The following is a 23,065-nucleotide window of genomic DNA, read 5'->3' as shown; positions in this document are numbered from 1 at the left end:
TTTAAATGAAATGTTCACATTTATATTGAACTATACACTAAAACAGAATGAGTTCTACTAGTCAATGAAACTTTGCCAAAGCAGAATCACAAACTTCCTTTGGGGAGGTCCAGTCAACTAGCAGCAGTGATCCCCAAGAAGGAATACCAAGGAGAAGCCTGGGAGACCCCACCCCAAAAAGCCTCCTTTCACAAGACCCCCAACTCACTTCTCCCACATGCAGCCACATTTTCATATATTTTTAGTTTCTTCACTGCAATAAATACAAAGTTGGCAGTGCCCATATACCACAGCACAGACACTATTTCAGACTTTAGCATACAATGGTAAACAGTGGCTAGGTTTAAAAAAAAAGTTAGAATTAACAATGAGAATTCCTAGCAGCAGAGCATAAACTACACCAGGTTTGTTTTTGGTGGGTTCATGTTTTTGACAAGATATAGTACAAATAGGCCCATGACAGTCTAGAGTATTATGGGCAGCAGAAAAACAGGCCCTAGATCACCCCTGGCAGTACACATCTTTCACCTGCCACATTCAAGATGTAACCACACAGAAATCTTGGTAGCGCCATCACCAGCTGCTACTTAGTTATCCAGAACGGGTGGGCAAATGAATTAAAATTTGCCAGGAGAGTAACAGAATAATAATACCTCTGCTAGCTGCCTGGAAATTTGGCCCCTTCATCACAATGACAAGGACATTTCGCTTGGACAGTACATCAAATTTATATATACGTGTGTGTGTATACACACACACACACATACACATATATTAGAGAAAGAGAGAGAGAGACTGAGAGTGAGAAATCTAAAGATTAAGCATTAAGTTCTATCACTGTAGCAAACTGGGATGTCAATGAATGAAAAACAGGTAAGTACTCTTTGCCTAAAGCAATGCAAAGACAGCTGGCAAGAAATGAAAGCAGACTCAACATCTGCACATTAGCAATGGGGCAGACTTTTATTTAAAAGGCTAGTGGTTCAAATACTATTGCTCACATAGCTCTGGTAAATAGAAAATATAGTAACATCTCAGGTTTACACACATAAGCAAAGGAACTGAAGGCCAGCTCACACAGGGCTATTTAATCCTCAGTCAAGGGAAGCTCAAAGCCTATGCTGCTTGAGTAACCTATGGTTTTGTTTGGACCACACTCCCTAATAAACAGAAGACCTGGATAGATAACTGTCTTTTCACATACAAAACTGTGGGTTAATCAATTATTCTCCTTAGAACTATATCTCAGCTAAGAAGAAAAAAAAATCTGTCTTGAAAAATTCAAGTACCTGGGCTAATAAAAATAAAATTTTAATATGGTAAATGAGTTTAGTAAACACCATGTGTATTTTCTTGTTAACGAAGACATGATACATTAAGAAAAGTTTGTATTAAAAAAAAGACAATAAAACAAAAACAATAAAATTCCTAGAAAGAGGCTTGACAAGAAAAAAATAAAACAGCCCAAGTTCTGTCCCATTCAATCGGAAGTGGCTCTTAACACAAATCAGGACACCCCTCCGACACACAAAGCACTGCTATTTGCCTTGCAAGCAGAACATAAAATATACACCTTAGTTATTGAACTTGAATGTTAAGCAGAATCACTGCAGAGCACATCTGGATGGATTATTTCACTATCTACCTGGTCCAGTTTAAAATATTTGTTTGTAAATCCAGTTTGTACACATTTCATAGGTACACTGAACAATAAACCATCTTTTGTCCCATCACTTTTTAAAATGGCAGTTACTGCAGCTCAAACCATTAAGATTATACAGGGCTCTCTGGAAAGAAATTCTGAGATGATGATATATTAAGGAGAATCCTAAAAGTTAAATAAATCTAGTTCTTTTTTACTAAAATGGTGGGATCAAGTAACTTGTTTCACTTGTTTCCCCATTAGAAAAGGCCAAATTTTTCTGGACTGTTATAATTTAAAACCTAAGACAATAAAAAATATGTATACCTTAAGATACTACAAAATTTGAAATAATGTCAGGCTTATGCAATGGAAAATAAAAGAGTTCTGATTCCCCTCTGCCCCCAAAGGAAACTGTTAACAGGTTCTAAGGGACAAACAAGCAAAACAAACCAGAACTCTGAATATGGATAGCACTATACAGACTCCATAGCACAGAATCCCACACACAAGAATGAGTCACACATCAGAAATATCATGGGAGTAACTGGCTGGGGACTTAACACTTCCAGCAACAGAGCTCTTACATCAAAAATGTTAAAAGCTTGTTATGTCAACAAGGACCAAAAAAAAAAAAAAAAAAAAAGGATGGAAAGGCTGCATGCATGGGTCTATTACAGACATGATATTCAGCAGCATAAAAATAATACCCTCCATACAGTCCCCCAAATGGGGCAAAACATTTTTTCACTGCTAAGTCTGGAAAAGACTGAGTGGAACAAATGCACTTGGAACTACAGCACCCCCCGTATCTGAATGACAAGTATGTCCAATCTAATGCTGTGTATGAAAACATTAAGAATACATGGAGTAATAATAAAAAATGATTTAAAAAAAGAATACATATGAGTAAAGGAAAATAAAAACAAAAGGCTAAATTATGATCCTCAAAAACTGGGAAAAAGATGTTTTAAAGCCAAGTACGTGTGATTCTGATAATTATTATGCATGACATAATCCACAGAAACAAAGGCCAAGAAGAGAAACCTTCATTCTGTTCAGTACTTAGGCTTGATGTCGTCCTAGAAAAAACAGTGATAATTCAATGACTGTGTCACACATGTAACTAAAAAGTCCCCTCTGGTTTCAAATGAATTTAAACAACATTCTTCCTTAACTAGTTTTTCTTCTGTGTCAAACAAACCTATGTACAGGACCAGTTTAAATCCCTCCTCCCTTTCAAACACTAGATATGAACATCCAGGAACATTCTACAATGCAAAGTGCCTTAAGAAAGAGAAGGATTCTGTAGTGCCAGTGACATAACTGATCTGAGGAAGCTGGGATGCAATTAACACTGACAGGAGGCGGTCAGGCAATGGTGGTTTGTTTCTCCTCAGGTGTTTCCTCCAACAACTGCATGATCAGTTCATGGAGGGGTTTGCAGATCTTTGCGTAGCCCCCTCCTGTGAGATGCAGAAAATCAAACATGTCGTGGCAGGAGATGGCACCATCCGAGTGCACGAAGCCCCCATCTATATCCAGGAGCTGAACATTGGCAAGCTTTGGCAGGGAAACCTTGAGGAGCTGGTTCACCTTGGCATTTTTTTGCCTCAAAGGGTTGGGCTTCTCACCTCGAGGTAACAAACCCTGGGGTAGAGCAGAGAAGAACATAAGATAAGAAGAGTCACTTGCTTTTTTCTATTTATTTGGTACTTGCTACCCCTTTGATTTCTGAAATACTGGACTAGATTGGTTTTAATAAAAGTTCTTTGACCATTCCTTCTCAGTTTCTTCATGAGTTCCTCTTCCTCCTCCTGTCCCTGAATTGTTGGTATTCTTCAGGGTCTCCTCTTTGGCTCACTGTTCTTCCTACTCTAACCACTTTGGTCCACATCTCATCCTAGAACAGGGGTGTCAAACTCATTTTCACCGGGGGCCACATCAGCCTCATGGTTGCCTTCAAAGGGCCGAAATAATTTTAGGACTGTATAAATGTAACTATTCCTTAACTGTTAAGGAGTTGAAATTACATTTGGCCCTTTGCAGGCAACCACGAGGCAGATGTGGCCCCCGGTGAAAATGAGTTTGACACCCCTGTCCTAGAGCTTCAGAACTCATACTGACCATCAGCTACGGAAGCAAACCTGAATGTTCCTGAGGAGGGCCCAACTTTGCATGTCCAAAAGCAACTCATCATCTTCCCCCAAGCGATGCTCCTTCTACAGTCTCTACATCAACTGGTTATTCCAACATCCAGTGTCTCTCATACATTATCTATTAATCACTAAATTACTCAGATTTTGCATCCTAAACATTTTTCTAACACATTCATTTTTCCCCCTCCATTCTGATTATATACACTGCTATGGCTAGAGAACTTATCACACTATTCACACCTCAATTAATGTAAAATTTCCTGACTGGTCTTTCTATGTCCGGTGTTGTCTTTCCTTCACATAATTTTCAATATATAGTAACTAGAATAATCTAGCTGAAATACACATCTGTTTATGAATGCCACATGGAACCTACACTACTACATGTAAGAAACAGAGCTGGGACAAGTGCGGTCTTGATGAATCAGGACACATAATGTCTAGTAGGTTATAACAGAAATATGCTTTGAATTTTTTTAATTTATATGTTAATGATCTAATATGATTTTCAGATAAATCAGATATCTGTCTTTCTATAGTAAATAAAAGCCTGGTCTTATATGGTAAGAGCAAAGTTTTATCATCTCAAACTAACAACGGCCTTTATCAAATCTATTATAAAACTGTCAGACATCCATTTCCACTACAGAGTATGGTAAGAGGTCTTATGTCATAAAAACAGATTGTCTGTGGATATTCTATTAAAAGGAAATAAAATTTTTTATGCCCAAAGTACTTGTTCATGTCTGCTTTAAATTTTTTCAGCAAAATGTTGGGGCATTTAATGCCATTTTATTGTGTGATTATATACTTCCAAAAGAGAATTATGACTCTATTACCCTAGTCCACCTCCTTCTATCCTTGTTAAACACCTCAAAATGTCACAGATAAGGTCATCCTAAACTCTAGTTTATACATGACTGTTACAAGTACAAGGCTGTGCATCTAACAGTTAACAAAGAAGAGCGACTGTCAGTGCTGACATATCAAAGTCTGGTTGAGATACAGTGAGCAACCAAGACGGACAGCCAGTGGATAATAAATACATGCATTGTTCTAACTTTCACACTAATACCACAGCAGTCAAAGCCCTTAAAGAATGGTTAAGTCTCAAGAACAGAGCACTATACCTATTGGAACTTTCAAGCAAAAACAAGAAAAGTAGCTCACTGTATTTACATATATTTTCCTTAATATATGAGTATCAAGGGTATGGGATTTCTCCCCTAAGATAATTAGTAACTGCTAAAATATTATGTTAAAAGAAACAAAAGAAAAATATTATTCTCCTAATCCTTTAACTATGTAACTATTGTTGTCTTTTCCAATCACACACATACTTTTAGTAATTCTAAATAAAATATACATGTTGTTTAGTATTCAAAATTTTCATTTAAATACATCATAAATTGTTTTCATAGTCCTCATAATTGTCCTATGATTAAAGGTATTATACAAATGACTGGTGCAGTCATTCCCCCATGGGGCTGACTAGGTAGGTCACTGTCAATGTTTTAGTGTTGTAGGTAGAACCACTGTATGTCAAATTTTAAAGTCTAGTTGAAACAAAGAATATTTATGGAGCATTTACTCAACAACTTTCATGCAACAAATACGTACTAGCAACTACTATGTACCAGGCACTGTACTTCAGAGGTGAACTCATAACAACAATGTAATCCTTTCTAGAATAAGGCAAGATACAAGTAAATTAAATTAATGAAATACCGTGTGTGTGTGTGTGTGTGTGTGTGTGTATTTAAAAAAACAAAAGACAAGACCTGGTTCCCCAGCACCTAAAAGATAAAATGCAAGCGCCTAACATGGCATACAAATTCCTACATGGCCTGTCTGTGCCCTCTCTCACCTACCCATCTCAGTCTCAAACTCCATCCGATTCTGCTAGTACCCGTGTTCACTCACCCAACACACACATACATGTATAGGCCTTTGATCATTTTTTTTTCCTCTGTAATGCCTTCTTTCCTGTCCCCATTTGTCTGGAGACCAATTAATTCTTTAAAACTAAACTTAAGAGACCCACTTTTATGTCTAAAATATACCCTGCACTCTCCTTACTCCCATCACACACAGTACAATAATTCTCTCTCTATACTGCTGGGCCGTCCACAAGAATATGAGATCCTCGAGAGGGACTATGTCTTTTCATTTTCATTTGTGCAGGACCTAGGACAGTTCTTTATACATCGTAATCCTCACATATCTGTGTAAATGACTATCTTCTTAACACTATCCCATTAAAGAACTGAGCAATATCAGAGTTTGCTAAAACATACATTGTTAGCTGGGCAAAGGATATCGACAAGTAGACAGCTGCTTATCTCTGAGACCAGGAAGATGTACTGTTTTACCTCTACAAAGAGTAGCACTTTCTGTTAGGGTTAAGACTATAAAGTACCTATGTTATTAGTGACAGAATTTCTGACGTGTTAGAGAATTCAGAGATTCCTACAAATACACCACCTTTAACATATTAACAGTGGAACAGAAGACCACATCAAAGCCAATCCAAACTCAGGTATAAAAAAAAAAAAAAAAGACTCAGGACTAAGAAGTCTCATATATGCAGTTTAAAAAATTATAAGACAGTTAAAAAAAAAAATACGGCTACCTGAGACAACAAAGAGGATTTCCACTTCTAAACAAGGATGAGCAGACAAAAGCTGACCCCACAGCTGGTCTGGGAAATGATGAGACCGGTAAGACAATGGAATATATCAGAAGAAAGTTCTCAGGAGTATAACAAACTGCTTCCACCTAAAGATTCTTTATATTCATGAACAATCACACTTCTAGGAGTCCTCACCTGATCTAATGAGATCAAGGTCTCACCCACTCAAAGACTACATACCAATACGATGATTTTGGCCTGTGGCTGCCTAGTGTTGATAAGTTGTACGATGGCCTCAATTCCGCCTGCTACTTCTTCTGCTGTATTTTCATGGTTGTTTGTTCCTACCCAGACAACAATGACCTATAATTTAGAGAGGGGAGAAAAGGTAAGATAAATACCTAAGAATTGAAAGAACTTCTCAAATGGTACTGAGTAACTTCAACTAAGAAGTCACCTTAATACACTCATTCATACCTCATATATTAGGATAAATTTCCAGAAGATTAATACTTAAGTGGTAAAATTTTACTAGAATATGAGAATTCTTTCATCATGAAATTCAAAGCTAATCTCTTAAAATCCAGAAACTATACACAAAAGAATAAATCAGTGTCTAAAAATAAAACCTAGGCATGTCAAAAAGTAAAAGTAAAATCTAAGAAACAAGGGGCAAAATATTTGCTATCTATATCACAAAGTCTCCCTGACTAGAAGTACCTTCTAGAAAAAAACAAAAAAACAAAAAGCACCCAAAGCTGCATAACAGGTATAAATACGCAATGGCATTCAAGGAAGAGTCACTGGTGTGGAGGCTGGATGCAGTTTTAATAGGTTTTTCTCTTTATTTAAAAAAAATTTTAAAAAAAAAGATTTATTTATTTTTAGAAAAAGGGAGGGAGAAAGAGAGGGAGAGAAACATCAGAGTATGGTTGCCTCCTGTACACTCACCCCCAACTGGGGACCTGGCCCACAACCCAGGCATGTGCCCTAGACTGGGAATCGAACTGGAGACCCTTTGGTTCACAGGCTGGCACTCAATCCACCGAGCCACACCAGCCAGGCCCCAGGTTTTTCTCTTAAACAAATAATTGTACAATGTGTTTGTCACCTAGAGAAATGCATCTTACTATGACTTGACAAAGTAATTTTCCATCCTGTCACAAAGGAGAGGAACAAGGATGAGTTTTTCTATTAGAAAGGCAAAGAGTAAAATAAAACTAAAGCAGCTATTATCAGTGTCTCGGCTTTGTCTTTTTCTTTGGGGTTGAAAAAAGTACATGCAGGATGTTTATAATGTGATAGGGTACCGGGTACATATTTATGGTGAACCTTCATTCATATCTGCTCCAAATTTTCTTCAGAAGACTTGGAGACTTTGATTACCAACTTGTTTATATGGTTAAACAGATCCACAGTTCCTTCCTGAAGTGAATCTTGACCCTGCTCCCATGGCCCACAGCTAAGCAGTTTAGCCCTCATATGGTCACAGATTCAAGAATTGTGTACCTCATTAGCAACAAATCTCTTCCTACAGCTGAAGAAGATAATTATAACAATTACCAGTAACATTCAAACAACAAATACACTGATTTCTTAATTAAATGTGTATCTGCAATACTCTTAAGCAATGACAGTATCATTTATCATAATGGGGCAAGAACCAAACAACAGTGAAATAATGCTTTAAAGAAGCAACTCTTTTACTAGCAGTTTCAGACAATTTAACTATCTGAAAAAGACTAAAAATTAATGGTATTCTTTAACAAATATGTTTACTGGGGGGGAGGGCAGTTTAAGGGGTCTAAATGGTAATGGAAAAAAATTCAAGATTAAATAAGATATATATTTAAAAAAATACGTTTACCTTGGGTTTAATATTCTCCAGTTCTCCATTCTTTAACCTCCACAAAACGTGTCTTGTTGTATCTCCCCCAATTCCAAAATTCAGTGCATGCAGTGGGGAAAAGAGCTCTCGCCATATCTAAAAAAGAGAAAAATTCGATCTATTTAAGCTAAAATCAGTGGTAAATAAAATCTCCCAATTGCCACGTGTTTGTTGTGAGCATCTGCAGTAAGTCTCCATCTTGCGTGGTCAAACACAGCACTGCCAGCCATGCGCTGCTCACAGTCTGAAGGACTCTGAAGATGCCACCGTCTAACTCGGCTCTTCACGCAGCACGACGTGTCAGTTCAAGAACGGAGTCACAACTCTGCCTGCTGCCTCTTAAGCAGCAGTGGCATTTATAATCAAGTTGCCAATTCAGTAAATTCTCCCTTCCCTTTTTCAGCCATTTAAAAGAATAGGGTAAAAGTAGAGACACAAGATGAAATTTAAGAGTGTCTGGAGCCAAAAAGAAATAAAGCAATCTTTTCTTTTAAACTTCCCTTGGAAAAAAAGCAATATCAACTTTTAAAGACTTAAAAAAAAAATTGGTGAAGTTAAGAACAATCTAACAATAGCCAGAGGGGAGGGGGGAAGGGGACAATGGGGAGAAGGGTTTTCAGGAACTACTATAAAGGACACATGGACAAAACCAAGGGAGAGGGTGGAAGCAAGGGAGGGAGATGGGTTTGGCTGGGGTGGGGAGAAAATGCAGACAACTGTAATTGAACAACAATAAAATAATTAAAAAAATAAATACATAAATAAATTACAGAAGCACTAAAAAAAAAAAAAAATTGGAACAGTCCACTACAAAAACATATAAAGTAAGAAAGCAACAAAACATGAACAGTAAAAACAGAGAATCATTACTAGGACAAACATAAATAAGCAAATACAAATAAGAAAATAGTAAAACAAAAAATTGAAAATCATGAGTAGAACAAATACAATAAATGTAATGTGAAGCTTGGAAGCAAAGGCAAAAAAGATTTAGTTATAAACAATGCTAATATTTTTTTGTTTCATTATGCTTAGTGGCACAAAGAATTCCATCAGGTATGTCTGACTTCCCTTATACTCTCAATTAGAGCTTTTCTACAGTGTCATACATATGTCTGTAGGTCCAGCTCAAAACGAAAGTCTTCTAGTGATGAATGGATTTACATTAGCAGCCAAGAGCCACCCTACTTTACCTCATATTGCTGCATTAACTGCACCATGGAGTCCCCTACAAATAGCACATCAGGCTCTTTGTCTTTACAGTCCAGGACGAATCTGTTGTGCTAGTTTGAAGAAGAAAGAAAAATTAGAAACTGGCATTTCTTCCCCCGTGAGATTTCTTGGCCTAGAGAGAACAGTTGTCCAACCAGTTACTCTATTGTTAAACATCCTGTTTGGTTTGTCCCTAAAGCTGATTCCACTTAATCAGCAATAAACTGCTGGAACTTTCTTCCTACCCTTTCAATACTGATCATTCTAGTATGCTCAAGAAAACCATAATTCTACTGAAACCAAAATAGAAAAATATATTTAACAGGTTTTTAAAACTTATCTTTCCCTCAAGCTTTTAAAAGAAAATTTCAGCCCTGGCCAGTGTGGCTCGGTGGATTGAATGCTGGCCTGCAGACCAGGTCCCCAGTTGGGGGGGCAGGCAAGGGCCAACTGATCAATGTTTCCCTCCCTTCCTCTCTCTCTAAAAATAAATAAAATCTTTAAAAAATTTTTTCAGATATACATGCAGAAAAGTTATACAGTAAACTACATGACATGTTCCACAATTAACAATAACATTTTGCCATATTTGTTTTATCTGTGTGTTTGCTGAACCACCTGAAGATAAGTTGAAAATACTGTGATTCTTCACCCTTAAATATTTCAGCATGCATCTCCTAAGGACAATCTCCTACAAAACCACAAAACTATTGTCACATCTAAGAAAATGAACAATCATTCCATGAAATCTAACATTTAGTCTATAGTCAATCTTTCTAATTGTTCCAAGAGTTGGATTGCTATCTAGCCAGTCAAGAGGATGTAATTTACTTGGATGTTTTTAATGTCTTTGAAAATACCCGTTAACTCCAAATCTGAGACACTGGCAAACTAGGACTCAAGCCTTTGTCTAATCCAAGTTTATAAGCAGTGGTGACTTAGTCCTGGAATGCTTCTCTTTGCCCTAAAGGCACAAGACACTTTTTAAAATGTATTTTACCCATCAACGTTTCAAATTTTTGTTTATCCCTGAAAACAAACTTCTGTGACGCTTTAGGCAACAGTTTTCTAACCCAGTTCTAGGAAAAGGTCTGAATCCTGTTTTTTTCCTCGAACTTTGACAGTATTGTATCCTTCACTCAGCTTCTCCCAACATCTTACATAAGCACGGTACACTCGTCAAAACTAAAAAATTAACATTGGTAAATACCACCAACTAAAATAGTTTATTCAAATCTCACCAATTTTTCCATTAATGTTTTTTTCTGTTCCCAGAACCAGTCCAGGGTATCATGTTGCATTTAGTTTACAGGTCTCCTTAGTCTCCTCAAAACAGGACAGTTTCTTGGTCTTTCCTTGTCTTTTAATACCTTGACATGTTGTGGTCAGGTATTCTGGAGAATGTCCCTCAACATAGGTTTGTCTGATGTTTTCTCATGAATAGACTGAGGTTATAAATTCTTTTCAGGGACTATCAGGAAGGTGAGGTACCATTGGCCCTTGTTTTATCAGGGGGCACATGACAGCAATATAACTTATTACTAGTAATGTTAACATCAATCACTTTGTTAAGATGGTGTTTGTCCCATATTTATTTATTCATCCAATCATTTACTTATAGAATGGGATTCATAAATATTTATTTTATTTTTTGAATTAAAAACCAACATCATCATTTAAAAATTTTTCGACTTTGTACTTTGGGTACTCTATCAAACTGGCTCCAAAGAGTCAAAATTACTATCATCGTTGAGACAAACCAGTATCACCCTGAGGACACATCACTTCAGTGATATTCCTGCCATCCATTTTTCCCCTTTCCTTTTTTGAGCACTTCCTTGCTTTCTTGCAGTATAAGATGCACCTGACTCGTCTTTTATTTTTTTATTCTAGTTGTAGAATCAGTCATTTCTCCAAGAAGCTCTGGTTCCTTTCAATAGAGAACTATACTCAAAAATCATATTCTGTGTGTATATTTTAACAGTAAAGTTAACTCTTCTGTATTATACAAGCTTTTAAAAAATTTTAATATTCATATCTCTTTTTCTTCCTTGACTAATTTTTTTCCAGTCATGGCTAATTATTTAAAGCCTGCTAATTTGTACCAGACAAAAGAAAAGCATTTATTTTAGTTAACTACTTTTAATAAAGTTATAAATGACAAAAATGTCCATCAATGAAAAAACTGGACAAATCCATTGTGGTATTTTCATACAGAGCAATGGAATACTATTTAAAAAGAGAAAAGAAACGATAGCTACACTTTTAACATGTATGATATAGTATATATCATACTATATCATATATATCATTTTTCTATGGTATAGAAAAATACTATTTATATAAAGTTTTAAAACATGCAAGAAATACTATATATTATTTAAAAGTTTTTTTTATTGAGGTACCATTGGCTTAATAACAGTATGTAAGTTGCAGGTATACAACATTATAATCTGACAACTGCACACACTATAATGTGCTTATGACAAAAAGAGATTATACACATATAAGTAATAAGTAAATACATGGAAAAAATAAAACCACCAAAATTTAGGATACTGGTTTGGGGGGGCAGAAGTAGGAAACAGAAAGAAATGTGATCAGTAAGAGGTGTACAAGAAACAGCATTGCTATTATGAATTTTTTTTTTAGGGTATGTGGTAAATACATCAATGCTCAAAATATTTCATAATATTTCTTTAAAAATATAAATGAGTAAGATTAAGTAAGAATAATCAAGTAGTTAATCCACATGTGAAGAGCTGGAAAAAACCTAACTACCATTCAGAAAAAGCTGGTTGAGAGACTGATTTTTAAACCTAGGAAGACAAAAACAGAAAGAAAATACAATACAAAGTATATAAATAGAATCACTAAATACTAAAACATGAAATTTTGGGAACTTGAAATCATAGCAACTTGTTACTCCAAAGAGCTAACAGATAAAGGTTAAGAATAGGCTACTGTTAAGTGATAACAATTTATTAAAAGGAAGCTAAGAATATTGAATAACATAAAGTGCTAAAAATAAAAAGGGGGACATATCAAGACAAAAGGGCCAGCTTAAAGGGATCCCAGCTGCTAAACCCAGGGCAGTCTGAGTCTCAAAACTGCAATGGTTTATAACCCACTGAATAAAATTAAGAACCCGTGGGTCCATACTATAAAAAATAAAAACTGGTTTAGGCTAATACCATCTTAAGCAAGTAATCAAAGTTAATACAGTAGATCCTCAAATAATGTCATTTCATTCAACATTGTTTTGTTATAATCTTGATGAAATATTGTAGGAACTTAACTCTTGTTTATATCAATTAGCATATAGTAAAATTGGTTTCATTATACACCATTTTGTTAAAGTCACAGAACCTAATGAGGACAGTAAGTAAGGACTTACTATATCACCAATGACAGAAACCAACATTGTGTGTTTTCTGTGTGATGAACTGAAGACATCACTTCACTGATATTCCTGCCAAAAATGCATACTCTGAATCTTGACTATGCAAGAAAAGGATTATGAGGAAAAGAAAAAATCTCAAGATTGAGGGACTCTTTAAAATAAATGGCCCATACTATTCCAAACTGTCAATGTAATAAAAAACAAAGTCTAAGAAATGTTTCAGTTTAAAGAAGAATAAAGAGATATGACAAATAAATGTGATGTGTGATTCCAGACTTGGAAGAAAAATGATATAAAGAACATTATTGGGGCAATTGGAGAAGTCGGAATATGGTTGTAAGGTTAGATAATAGTATGAGTATTAAATGTCCTGATTTTAATAACTATACTATAGTTTTATAAGAAAAAAATGTCACTGTTCTTAGAAAACACTGAAATATTTAGAGATGAAGGGGCATGATGACTACAACTTACTCTGAAATGGTTCAGAAAGCAACAGTATTTGGATATACTTACAAATAAACACAGACACAACAATCAGGCAGATATGACAAATGTTAACTGGCAAGTGCAGATGAAGGATATAGAGATTTCTTTAAAAAATTTTTTGTAGTATTGTATAATTTTAAGATTACTTCAAAAGTTTTTAAAAGCTCACAAAAGAATGCTATAGAGACACTGTTATGTCTTAAAATTAAAGGGGACAATTACCATGCTCTTAAAATATTCCTGAGTTCCAACATCACTTAGTGATTAGGCATGAGATTTCTAATGTTAGATTTTTATTTACAGTAATAAATTCTTGTTGACCATTAAAAACACCCCTTTGCAGCTTTGGTCAAAAAACTCTCAAAAACTGAAGATACTCATCTCATGTGAGTAATACACATGCACGTCCTTTTACCTGAGACATCCATCTGTCATCTCCTTGAATATCTTCCGCTGCATGTGGAACGGCTGCTGGGTTTGAGTCTCCTTGGCTCATTCTACACCTAAAGAAAAAAAATTACTGTCATATTTCATTCACTAACAGGAATACTTATTTGTTACTGCTTACTTAAATACTATATGCCAGGTTTAAATAATAAAATTTAAGTTTCATTGCGGTTTTGCATAGAAACAAAACTACTGGACTTCAATTTCAGCAGAGATGAATTCCAGGACATACCTGCTTAAATCCCATAAATATCTAGCAACACTAAACTTCCAGGCAGGTCTGAGTATCACTTGGGAATAATGCATTACATTTTAAAAACCTGCCCCAAGTATATACATCTATATTAATTTTTCATGAGTATGTTTTACTGTTAGTACTAAATGCCACAAGGAATTAAGACACTTACAATTCAATGAAATCTACATTATAGTCTTTTAGCATGCTAGTTTACACACTTAAAAATTACTACAGCAATGACTAGAACCCACAGGTAACTAGCATCACACAAATAACTGTACTGTGATACATATTATGATAAAATTGACCACAGGCTTTGGCTCTGGTTTTTGACAAACACTAGGTATTTTTACTTTTGACAGGCTCCATTAAGGACATTTTATTAACAATGAGCCCAGATATGGCATCTGCTACTGGAGAATAGTAAGTGAAATTCAGAAAAATTAGAAATTCTGATCTCCTAGAAAGACAACAAGAAACCAACAATGGAGAAACACACTACTGACATTAGGCTCAAGAGATCACTTGGCAAATGCAAAGGATGATAAACAAGAAAAATCTAGGATTTTGTGGCTTATAAAAAAAGGAGGCCTTTTCCTTCTTTTGCCATTCTCAAATACAGTTAAGCTTTCTTGGAAAAAGGATTGCATTTTACCACTAACCATACAAACAAATTAGCTCAATTCCAAATGATACTAAGTCTTAAAAATATTAGGCTTAGGTTTAGGCCCATATCTGACTGAAGATGTAAAATACCATCCACACCCTATGTATATATTTCTTTAGATTACTAAAATTTGTGACTATCAGAAAATACAGCTACCACCCTGGCTGGTGTGGCTCAGTGGATTGAGTGCCAGCCCACAAACCAAGGGGTTGCTGATTCGATTCCCAGCCGGGACACATGCCTGGGTTGTGGACCAGGTCCCTGGTGGGGGGCCCATGATAGGCAACCACACATTAATGTTTCTCTCCCCTTTTCTCTCTCCCTGCTGCTCTCTCTAAAAATAAATATAATCTAAAAAAAAAAAAAAAAGGAAAGAAAATATAGCTACGTATGAAGGACTTATATGTGTTATGTTTTATACCTACCACCTCCAATCCTCACAAAGATGCTGCAAAATGAGAAAAACAGGATCAGACAATTTAGGTAATTTGCACAGCAAGTGACTAAAATTAGATTTGTTTGACCCATGTTACATCCAGCCCACTGATCAGAAAAAAGTAGATGATGACTCCTTAAAGGGGGTCTTATATCTAACCATTTCATTCAAAAGACATATATAGCCCTGCCTGGGGTGGCTCAGTGTACTGAGTGCCGGCCTACAAACCAAAGGGTCACTGGTTCGATTCCCAGTCAGGGCACATGCCTGGGTTGGAGGCCAGGTACCCAGATGTTTCTCTCCCTCTCTTTCTTTCTCCCTTCTCCTCTCGCAAAAATAAATAAATAAAACCTTAAAAAAAAAAGACATATATAAATATTACGCTGAACTAAAAACATAGATGTAAAAATACAAGAATCAGGAAGAACTGCAAGGTGAATCTGTATAGCTCCAATCAGACTATGGGTATGGTATCTATCTGTTTGGGGTTTCACTGTCTAAAAAACGTGGAAAAATTAAAAGATAAATAAAGGAAAAAGGAAAATGATTACAGGGACTAAAACAAATAGCCATACAGAACTGTTTAATCTTGGATTTTAGCTTGTATTTTTAAACCCATAAAACATTTATATGTTCTATGTAATGTCTCTGGGTCTACGTTCAATTTTAGATTTAAGTCGGTCTATTCAGGCAAAATATGACATAATGTTTAATAGTTTTAACTTAAAAAGTAACTTTCTTGCCTGCTGATCAAAAGTTCTACTGGCATAAAACAGACAAAGGGCAACCAATTTTTCCCATTTTAGGATTTCAAAATTAGGCAGATAATGTAAAGACATAGAACAGCAGCTCCATTTTCCATCCACCAAGTGAAAAAGCCTATTTCCTAACTTTTAAAACAAATTTAAGAAACCCAATCATTTCATTAGGTTGTTCTTATTTATTTTACCACTCGGGGAAACAATTAACATGGCAGGTATTTTGAGGCAAAGTTAACTTACACAGAGTTAATTGAGAGACCACTACTGAAGGAGAAAAATAACCTGTCCTGCTCTGATACAGAATTGAAACTATTTTTACAGGGGACTGTTTAAAGGACAAGAGTGACAAATAGTCAATATGAGGCACCTTCTTAATAATTGCTCCCTCACCACTTAAAGACAAAATGCAGGCCCTTATGCTCATTTCAGTTCTTGGGATACCATGTTCAGATCTTGTTTAAAAACTTATAAAGAATTCTGACAATAGGAGAGTCTCTAGAGGAAAGGAGCCAAGATGGTAAGAAATTTAAAAACCTGTCATATTAGAGTAGTTTTTAAAAATGGGTATGTATAAACTAGATTATCTATAAAAAAACTGGTTGGGGAAGAGGAAGACACAGGACGTAAGTAGCTGCCAAAGTATTGGAAGATTACTAGGAAGGGATATTAGACTTATTTGCATATCCCCAAAGATGAAGACAGGGCCATAAATAAAGAGTGAGTCAAATCTTGAACAAATATGATTACAAAAACAGCATGGCCTATTTATCAAGATAGATTCCTTTAACAAGAGATTCAAAGAGAGGCTAGAATCTGAACACCTAGTAAGAAAGCATAAAGTGAACTAAAGCACATGAGTAAAAACTGGTTCAGCCCTGGTTGGTGTAGCTCAGTGGATTGAGCACGGGCCTGCAAACCAAAAGGTTGCAGTTTGATTCCCAGTCGGGGCACATGCCTGGGTTGCAGGCCAGGTCCCCAGCAGGGGGTGCGTGAGAGGCAGCCACACATTGATGTTTCCCTCTCTCTCCTTCCCTTCCCCTCTCTCTAATATAAATAAATAAACTCTTTAAAAAAAAAAAATCAGTTCAGATTAGTGGGGTCCAAACATTTTTTAAAATCTTTTAAAAATACACCTTAATGTGTAATTATTTGTAAATTAAATATGTGAATTATAGTAAGTCTGCACATTGTAATGTTAATTATATTGCTAACCTATATAACATATAATACATATATTAGTAAAGTTTGTTTTTTTTAATACAAAAAAAGAATTGAAAAAGTTCTAAATTTTCTCCTGTGTTACAATGCATCATCTTATGTATCCCAGGGGGTACACAAACTCTACTTTCAAGACCAATAGTCCAGGAGTGTCCAACCTTTTGGCGTCTTTGTGCCACACTGGGAAAAAAAAAAGAGTTGTCTTGAGCCACACATTAAATACACTGCAACAGGTGATCACACACACGCACACAAATCTGATGTTTTAAGTAAATTTATGATTTTGTGTTGGGCCACATTCACAACCATCCTGGGCTGCATGAGGCTGGTAGGCTATAGGTTGGACACCCTCTCTTTAGATCTATGATTCATTTTACAGACATGGATTTTCAAAGTTCTTCCAACAGGTAAACAACTGATCTAAAATAATTGCAATTAAGAATTACTAAGAACTTACTATATACAACATACTGTGCTAGGAGCTTTGTTATTTAAAAATAAAACTACACCTCAGTTTTAGGGAATTCCATGATAGAGGTAGCTGGGACTTAAAACTCTGGGTGACATACCTACAAAGCCTATTACTCTTGAGCAAAGAACATCAGAAAAGAGAAAATGGTACAAAGACAAATTCTAACTTACTAAGTCAACTTACTTAATATCTTCTATTACTACTACCCTAATTTAATGGCATTCTGACACCCTGAGCAAAATACTTTCACCTTGATCCTACATTTTTTTCCTGGGCAAAACGAAAAGCTGTACAAACAGAAAAACTGAGAAACAAAATGTCACTTATTTGAGACTACCAGGCAGGTAGAACTGAAAGAAGATCACATAATACTTCCAATTAGCTAGTCTTTTTATTTTATTTTTTTTAAACTATGAATACAAGGTCATCCGTTTTCCTCTACAAGGGCGAAGTATCTGAGCAAAAACTTCTTTGTGCCTTCAGACATTTGGATTTTGAGTTACTTTGACAAATCAAAATCTCAGACACAAAGTAGCTTTCAGTTTTACAAATGCCTATGGCTTGGTAACATTTTAAAATAGCAGGTAAAGAAAAACAGCCACAAACCCATGCAATCTCCTCTTTTAAGAGCCAGGCTGAAAAATGTACAACCTAAAGAACTATGTATTTAGAAGAATCAAATAATTTGGGAGTTAGAGAAAATAAACTGTTGTGTTCTTTGCAATAAAAATAAGAACAAATGAAGAGCTATATGGAGAACAGCCTGTGGTAGGTCACAAAAATCTGAATGATTTTGGGTTTCTCCCTCAGGTAGAGACCAATATTGTAATAGTAGTATTCAGAATGGTCAAGCTGTAATCAGTAACACACCAAGAAAGTACCAACAGGGAGGGATTTTACTCCCATCTCACCTTACTGATTCATAACAATCTCCCCTGTGCAGCATTAACTTCTGAGATCACAAACAGCAGGCTCAATCAGAAAAACCCAGCCTAATGGAGATAAATGCCTAAAGAACACAAGTTTTGTTAACTGACCAGGAAAGACTATTCCAGGGAAGCTTTTAATTGTTCATTAAAACGAGTTCTCTTGAAAGATGAGGAGTAAGAGACTTACACAGCATATCCCAATTTTCCTGCATGTTCTATCTTCTCTCCTTAACTTGGGCTGTGGACAGCATAACACCTCAGTTTCCAGATGCTTACACCCACACTGTGCAGTGGGTCTAATCAGAAACCAGTTCCAACAACAAAGAATTATAAATTCTCAAGCTGAGATGGATGTTTCTTTACTTTTAACTAGAAAACAGGCGGAGCACTAAGAATGAAAAGATTTGAGTGTTTGCACTCTGACCTAAGACTCTTCATTTTGTTTCAGGGGCAGCTAGCAGAGTATTCTGAAGGGGAAGGGAGGCCTTATTCTGAACACCCTGCCTCAGAGGCTGGTGGGTGTGTCTCAGGGTTCCTGCACATCCATAATTTATTATCAAATGCCCCAGCTAACAAATTAAAGCACAATGGTTTCCTACTCCTCCCCTGCTCCCCCACAGGGAGGCAACCTTTATGAGAACAATGTGCCCAGGAGAATAATTTAAAGACACAGGCAAATCCAAGGCACAGGCTACTCAAAAGTTCAGGAAAGATAAGCATCTGTATTTTCTCCTTCCTCTTTCTCCACACCTTTATCTCCCCTCCCCCAATTTAAAGTTGTACAAAATGAGGTCCTAGGGTGTGGTCCAGGTGCTCTTCCCTTTCTCCTTGGGTAAGCTCTAAAAAGAGGCCAAATATCAGGTGTTTGGTTTTCTTAATGTTTGTATTGAAATACATGTTACGAAAAGCAACGCTGGAGTGGAGATAGTTATGGAAAGCACAACGGTGAGTAACCACGCAATGGGTCTATCACAAACCTGTGGACTAGAAGGTCCTGATCGGTAAGTGGACATGGATTAAAAAACAAAACAAAACAAAACAAAATCTGGTAGGTTTAACTAGCTGGCTGGACTTGGGCAAAGTAACCTCGCTGGGTCCCATCTCTAAAATAAGGTGCTACGGTGGACAGCCCTCTAAGAAACAATCCCTTATGAGTGCTAACAGTCTATGCATTTAAAAAATATATTAGAGGAGGAAATGGAGAAGTTTCTAAAGAGTTGAGCTTTTTCAACAAAAGGAGTTAACTGGTTTGGGCCGCGTTAAAAGCCTCTTAAAAAGGAGGAAAGGTGAGAGGAGGGTCAGAGGTGCAACGTCGGGCATGGAAGGAAAAGGCAACAGCTGAGACTGTGGCAGAAGAGGTGCTACAAATGGTGCTCGCCGTGGCGAACCACCGGCCAAAGGGGCTTGGGACGCAGGAAGGCCTCCTCCCCCAGAGGGTGGACAGCGGGAAGGGAGCGCGCCCCGCTATGGTTACTTCTCCACCCGGGAAGGCGGGGTGAAAAGAGCGGCCAGCCGCAGAGGAGAATCGACAGGTTTGGGGGTGGGGTACTGGGGAAAGGGTCCAAGGGGGCCGGCGGGGGACCCGCAGGTCCGCGGACTGCGAGGGCCGCTGGGGAACCAACACCCGGCGGGCGAAGAAGGCGCGCGCGCGAGGCCGCACAGGGGCTGCTGGGGCCGGGTGGGGGAGGGGAGGCCACGGGCCTCTCACAATAACAAATCGCAGCCCCTTCCAACCCCGACTTCTAAACCAGAGGCTCTCGCCAACCCTGGAGGTACTTACTCTGGCAGAGGGTCCCTCCGGGCCCCAAGAGGCTGCGGCGTGGGCGGGTGGGGTGTCTACCGCTCGTTCAGTCCGGCGGCCCCGTTCTGTGTGTTTCCCCCCCCCCCCTCCTCGCCCCAGCACGCTCACTTCCGGTTCCCCTGCCACTCAGGCAAATGGCTTCCGGATGTCCCGCCCCATCCTGCCCGACTGGGTGGCTCCCAGCTATCCACTTTGCCTGGCTGCTGGAGTTTGCTGCTGGCGTCTGCCTTGTCCCACGAGGTTCCCCACTTTATTCTGTGTCCTGCCGTTTTTTTGCTTGTAGACTGCACGACTTGGGTCTCTATCTTTCCTTCAGCCGCTCATCTCTCAATTCTGCTTTAATGTCACCGCAGAGTGGAGAAGACCCTCGGGACAATGTGGCGTGACCTCTTGCTGACGCCATTCCCTTCCCATTCAGCCAACCTGGCTTCCTTCTCCACCCCCTGGAATAAACCAGGTTGCTGAAAGTGGGAGGGAAGTAGGGCTTCAAGGTTAATGAGACAGTCCTGTACATTACGAGTGGAATTTGTTTCTATGATGAATGTACTTATTTTGGGGGACTGCCTCTTATGATGATACCATAGGGGAATGGCGAGTCATAATCCTTTCCTTAATGATCCATCCAGTTTAATGTGTCAACATAAGAAATGTCCAAACCTGTAAGAATTTTTATGAGTTTATTTGGGTCAAACTGACCACAATCGGGGGGAAGCAAAATCTCAACGGATTGAGAAAATGCTCCGGAAAATGGCAGTTTTGCACCTTTATTTACGCATTAACAATCAAGGGAGGAGGCCTAAGGTAGTTACATGAAACCCATTGGTGATGGACTAGGGAGGTGAGAGAAAGCAAAGCAGGAAAATCTCTAGAATTGGATAAAAAGAAAAAAGAATATACACTTACTTTTACACTTGTGGGGATAGGATAGTTAACTATCAGTAATTACCACAATACCAATGAGGGGATTTGTGGTCTCTGCTCTGGTGTAGTGGTTGTGCTTTGATGAGATTTGGGAGGGAGGAAGGAAATTACTTTGATATTCCAAAGAAATCTTATCTTAGAGGCGAAAAGACAACTGGTTCAGTTAAAGTGAAGAATGACCTTTGTTAGGGAAAAATACTGCCTTAGGACATGCTTACCTGAAGTGAACTGCTTTTAGTTAGAAAGTTTTGATTTCAGATTATTCTATGTGGTTCCTTTGGTCTTTGAGTTTGTAAGACTGCCATGCAGGCCTCCCCTGAGCTTATCAGGTTTAACATGTGACCCCTTTTCATCCCCAAGGGGAAGACATACACATACAAAGTTAATATTGAAAAGAATATTTTATACAAAACATTGTATAAACACAGGATCTATTAAGGGTAGAGAGGAGAGGGGCTGTAAAAAATTATTGTGGAGTAGCGCCCTGAGTTGGCCTGGCTCCATTCAGACCTGTGCCTGGAAACTAGGAGAGGCTTCCAGCACTCAGAAAATGATTAGGGGTTTTGATTTTGCTAACAAAATCTGTTAAGAATACTATAAAAACCTGGAGCCTAAAGTTTCAAGATATATCAAGTTGTTTTTTCATATCATCTGTGCTTGTCAAGTGGTACTAAATTTATCAGGTATATATGAGGTCTGTCTGGAAAAAGTCCAGCCATAGTTAATATAATGAATGGTTTGCACGATGTCTATGTAACCTGGCAGCCCAGGAGAGTGGACTGGAATGCGCATGCATGAACAATGACGACTTCACTGTACAAGTCAGTGGGAGCGGTAGACACCCTTGAGTGAGCATGTGTACTGTGTGGCTGTCACATTCAAAATGACTAAGTAAGTAGAGCAATGAACCTGCATGAAATTTTGCATGAAGCTAGAAAATTCCTCCAGGGAAACTACTGGGGTGATTCAGAAGGCAGTAGTTACGGCAGCAGGTGATTGGCAGCTTCATCACGACAACAGGCCACTCATGCATCACATCTGCAGTTTTTTGGCAAAACATCAAATCACCCAGGTGACTCAGACCCCCTACTGTCCTGATTTGGCACCCTGCAACTTCTAGCTTTTCCCAACACTAAAATCACCTTTGAAAGGGAAGAGATTTCAGACCATTGATGAGATTCAGGAAAATACCACAGGGCAGCTGATGGTGATTGGGAGAACTGTGTGAGGTCCCAAGGTGCCCACTTTGAAGGGGACTGAGGCATCATTGTCTTATGTAAAATGTTTCTTGTATCTTGTATCTTCTTCAATAAATGTCTCTATTTATCATATTACATGGCTGTGTACCTTCTGGACAGACCTTGTATTATCCAAAAAAAGTTTTGTCTTCGTATAAAATGATTTTTACTTTGCTAGTTTACCTTGGAATTCTCTTGCATAAGTTCACATCATATATGGCACACCAGTGAGGTGCTCAGGAAATGTTTGTTGTTTTAAGTGTTTTATTGGAAAGAGTTTGTGTTTGGGAAACTCAAGTGATATAGAAAGAGGCAGCCCAGAAATATATTAATAACAGAAGAGAAACAGCATTTCTCCAATTTTAATACTCAACATAGTTTAATGTACAGTAATTACTTTTTTTAACATACTGTCTTTCCTTGTAAGTTCTGAGCTAGCAGGGGCTTTGTCCTGTGCATTCCTAGTACCTGGCCCACAGTACACACTCATTAAATACTGTTGAATGATCAAG

At 37.6% G+C, this 23,065-nt stretch overlaps 1 protein-coding gene across 3 annotated transcripts; it reads right to left on the bottom strand.

Moving 5' to 3' along the window:
* Positions 1-20,526, bottom strand: PAFAH1B2 (platelet activating factor acetylhydrolase 1b catalytic subunit 2). 3 transcript variants are annotated; one of them, XM_045204039.3, is made up of 7 exons: positions 20,374-20,502; positions 15,203-15,225; positions 13,841-13,928; positions 9,515-9,604; positions 8,301-8,417; positions 6,674-6,796; positions 1-3,292 (listed from the first exon to the last, which is right to left on the bottom strand). In XM_045204039.3, the coding sequence occupies exons 3-7, from the start codon at positions 13,919-13,921 to the stop codon at positions 3,014-3,016; spliced, it is 690 nt and encodes a 229-aa protein (XP_045059974.1). In that variant the 5' UTR covers positions 13,922-13,928; positions 15,203-15,225; positions 20,374-20,502; the 3' UTR covers positions 1-3,013. The 3 variants fall into 3 exon arrangements, with proteins under 3 accessions (XP_045059974.1, XP_024426577.1, XP_024426580.1); XM_024570812.3 differs by lacking the exon at positions 15,203-15,225 and adding an exon at positions 6,434-6,502 and having other exon boundaries at positions 3,157-3,292; positions 20,374-20,526; XM_024570809.3 differs by lacking the exon at positions 15,203-15,225 and having other exon boundaries at positions 20,374-20,526.
* Positions 20,527-23,065: the final 2,539 nt, after the last annotated feature.

Source organism: Desmodus rotundus, chromosome 5 (assembly GCF_022682495.2).
Source record: "Desmodus rotundus isolate HL8 chromosome 5, HLdesRot8A.1, whole genome shotgun sequence".
Taxonomy (NCBI): Eukaryota; Metazoa; Chordata; class Mammalia; order Chiroptera; family Phyllostomidae; genus Desmodus; species Desmodus rotundus.
Note: the sequence above shows the minus strand (reverse complement) of the source record. Positions and strands in the feature narration are given on the sequence as shown.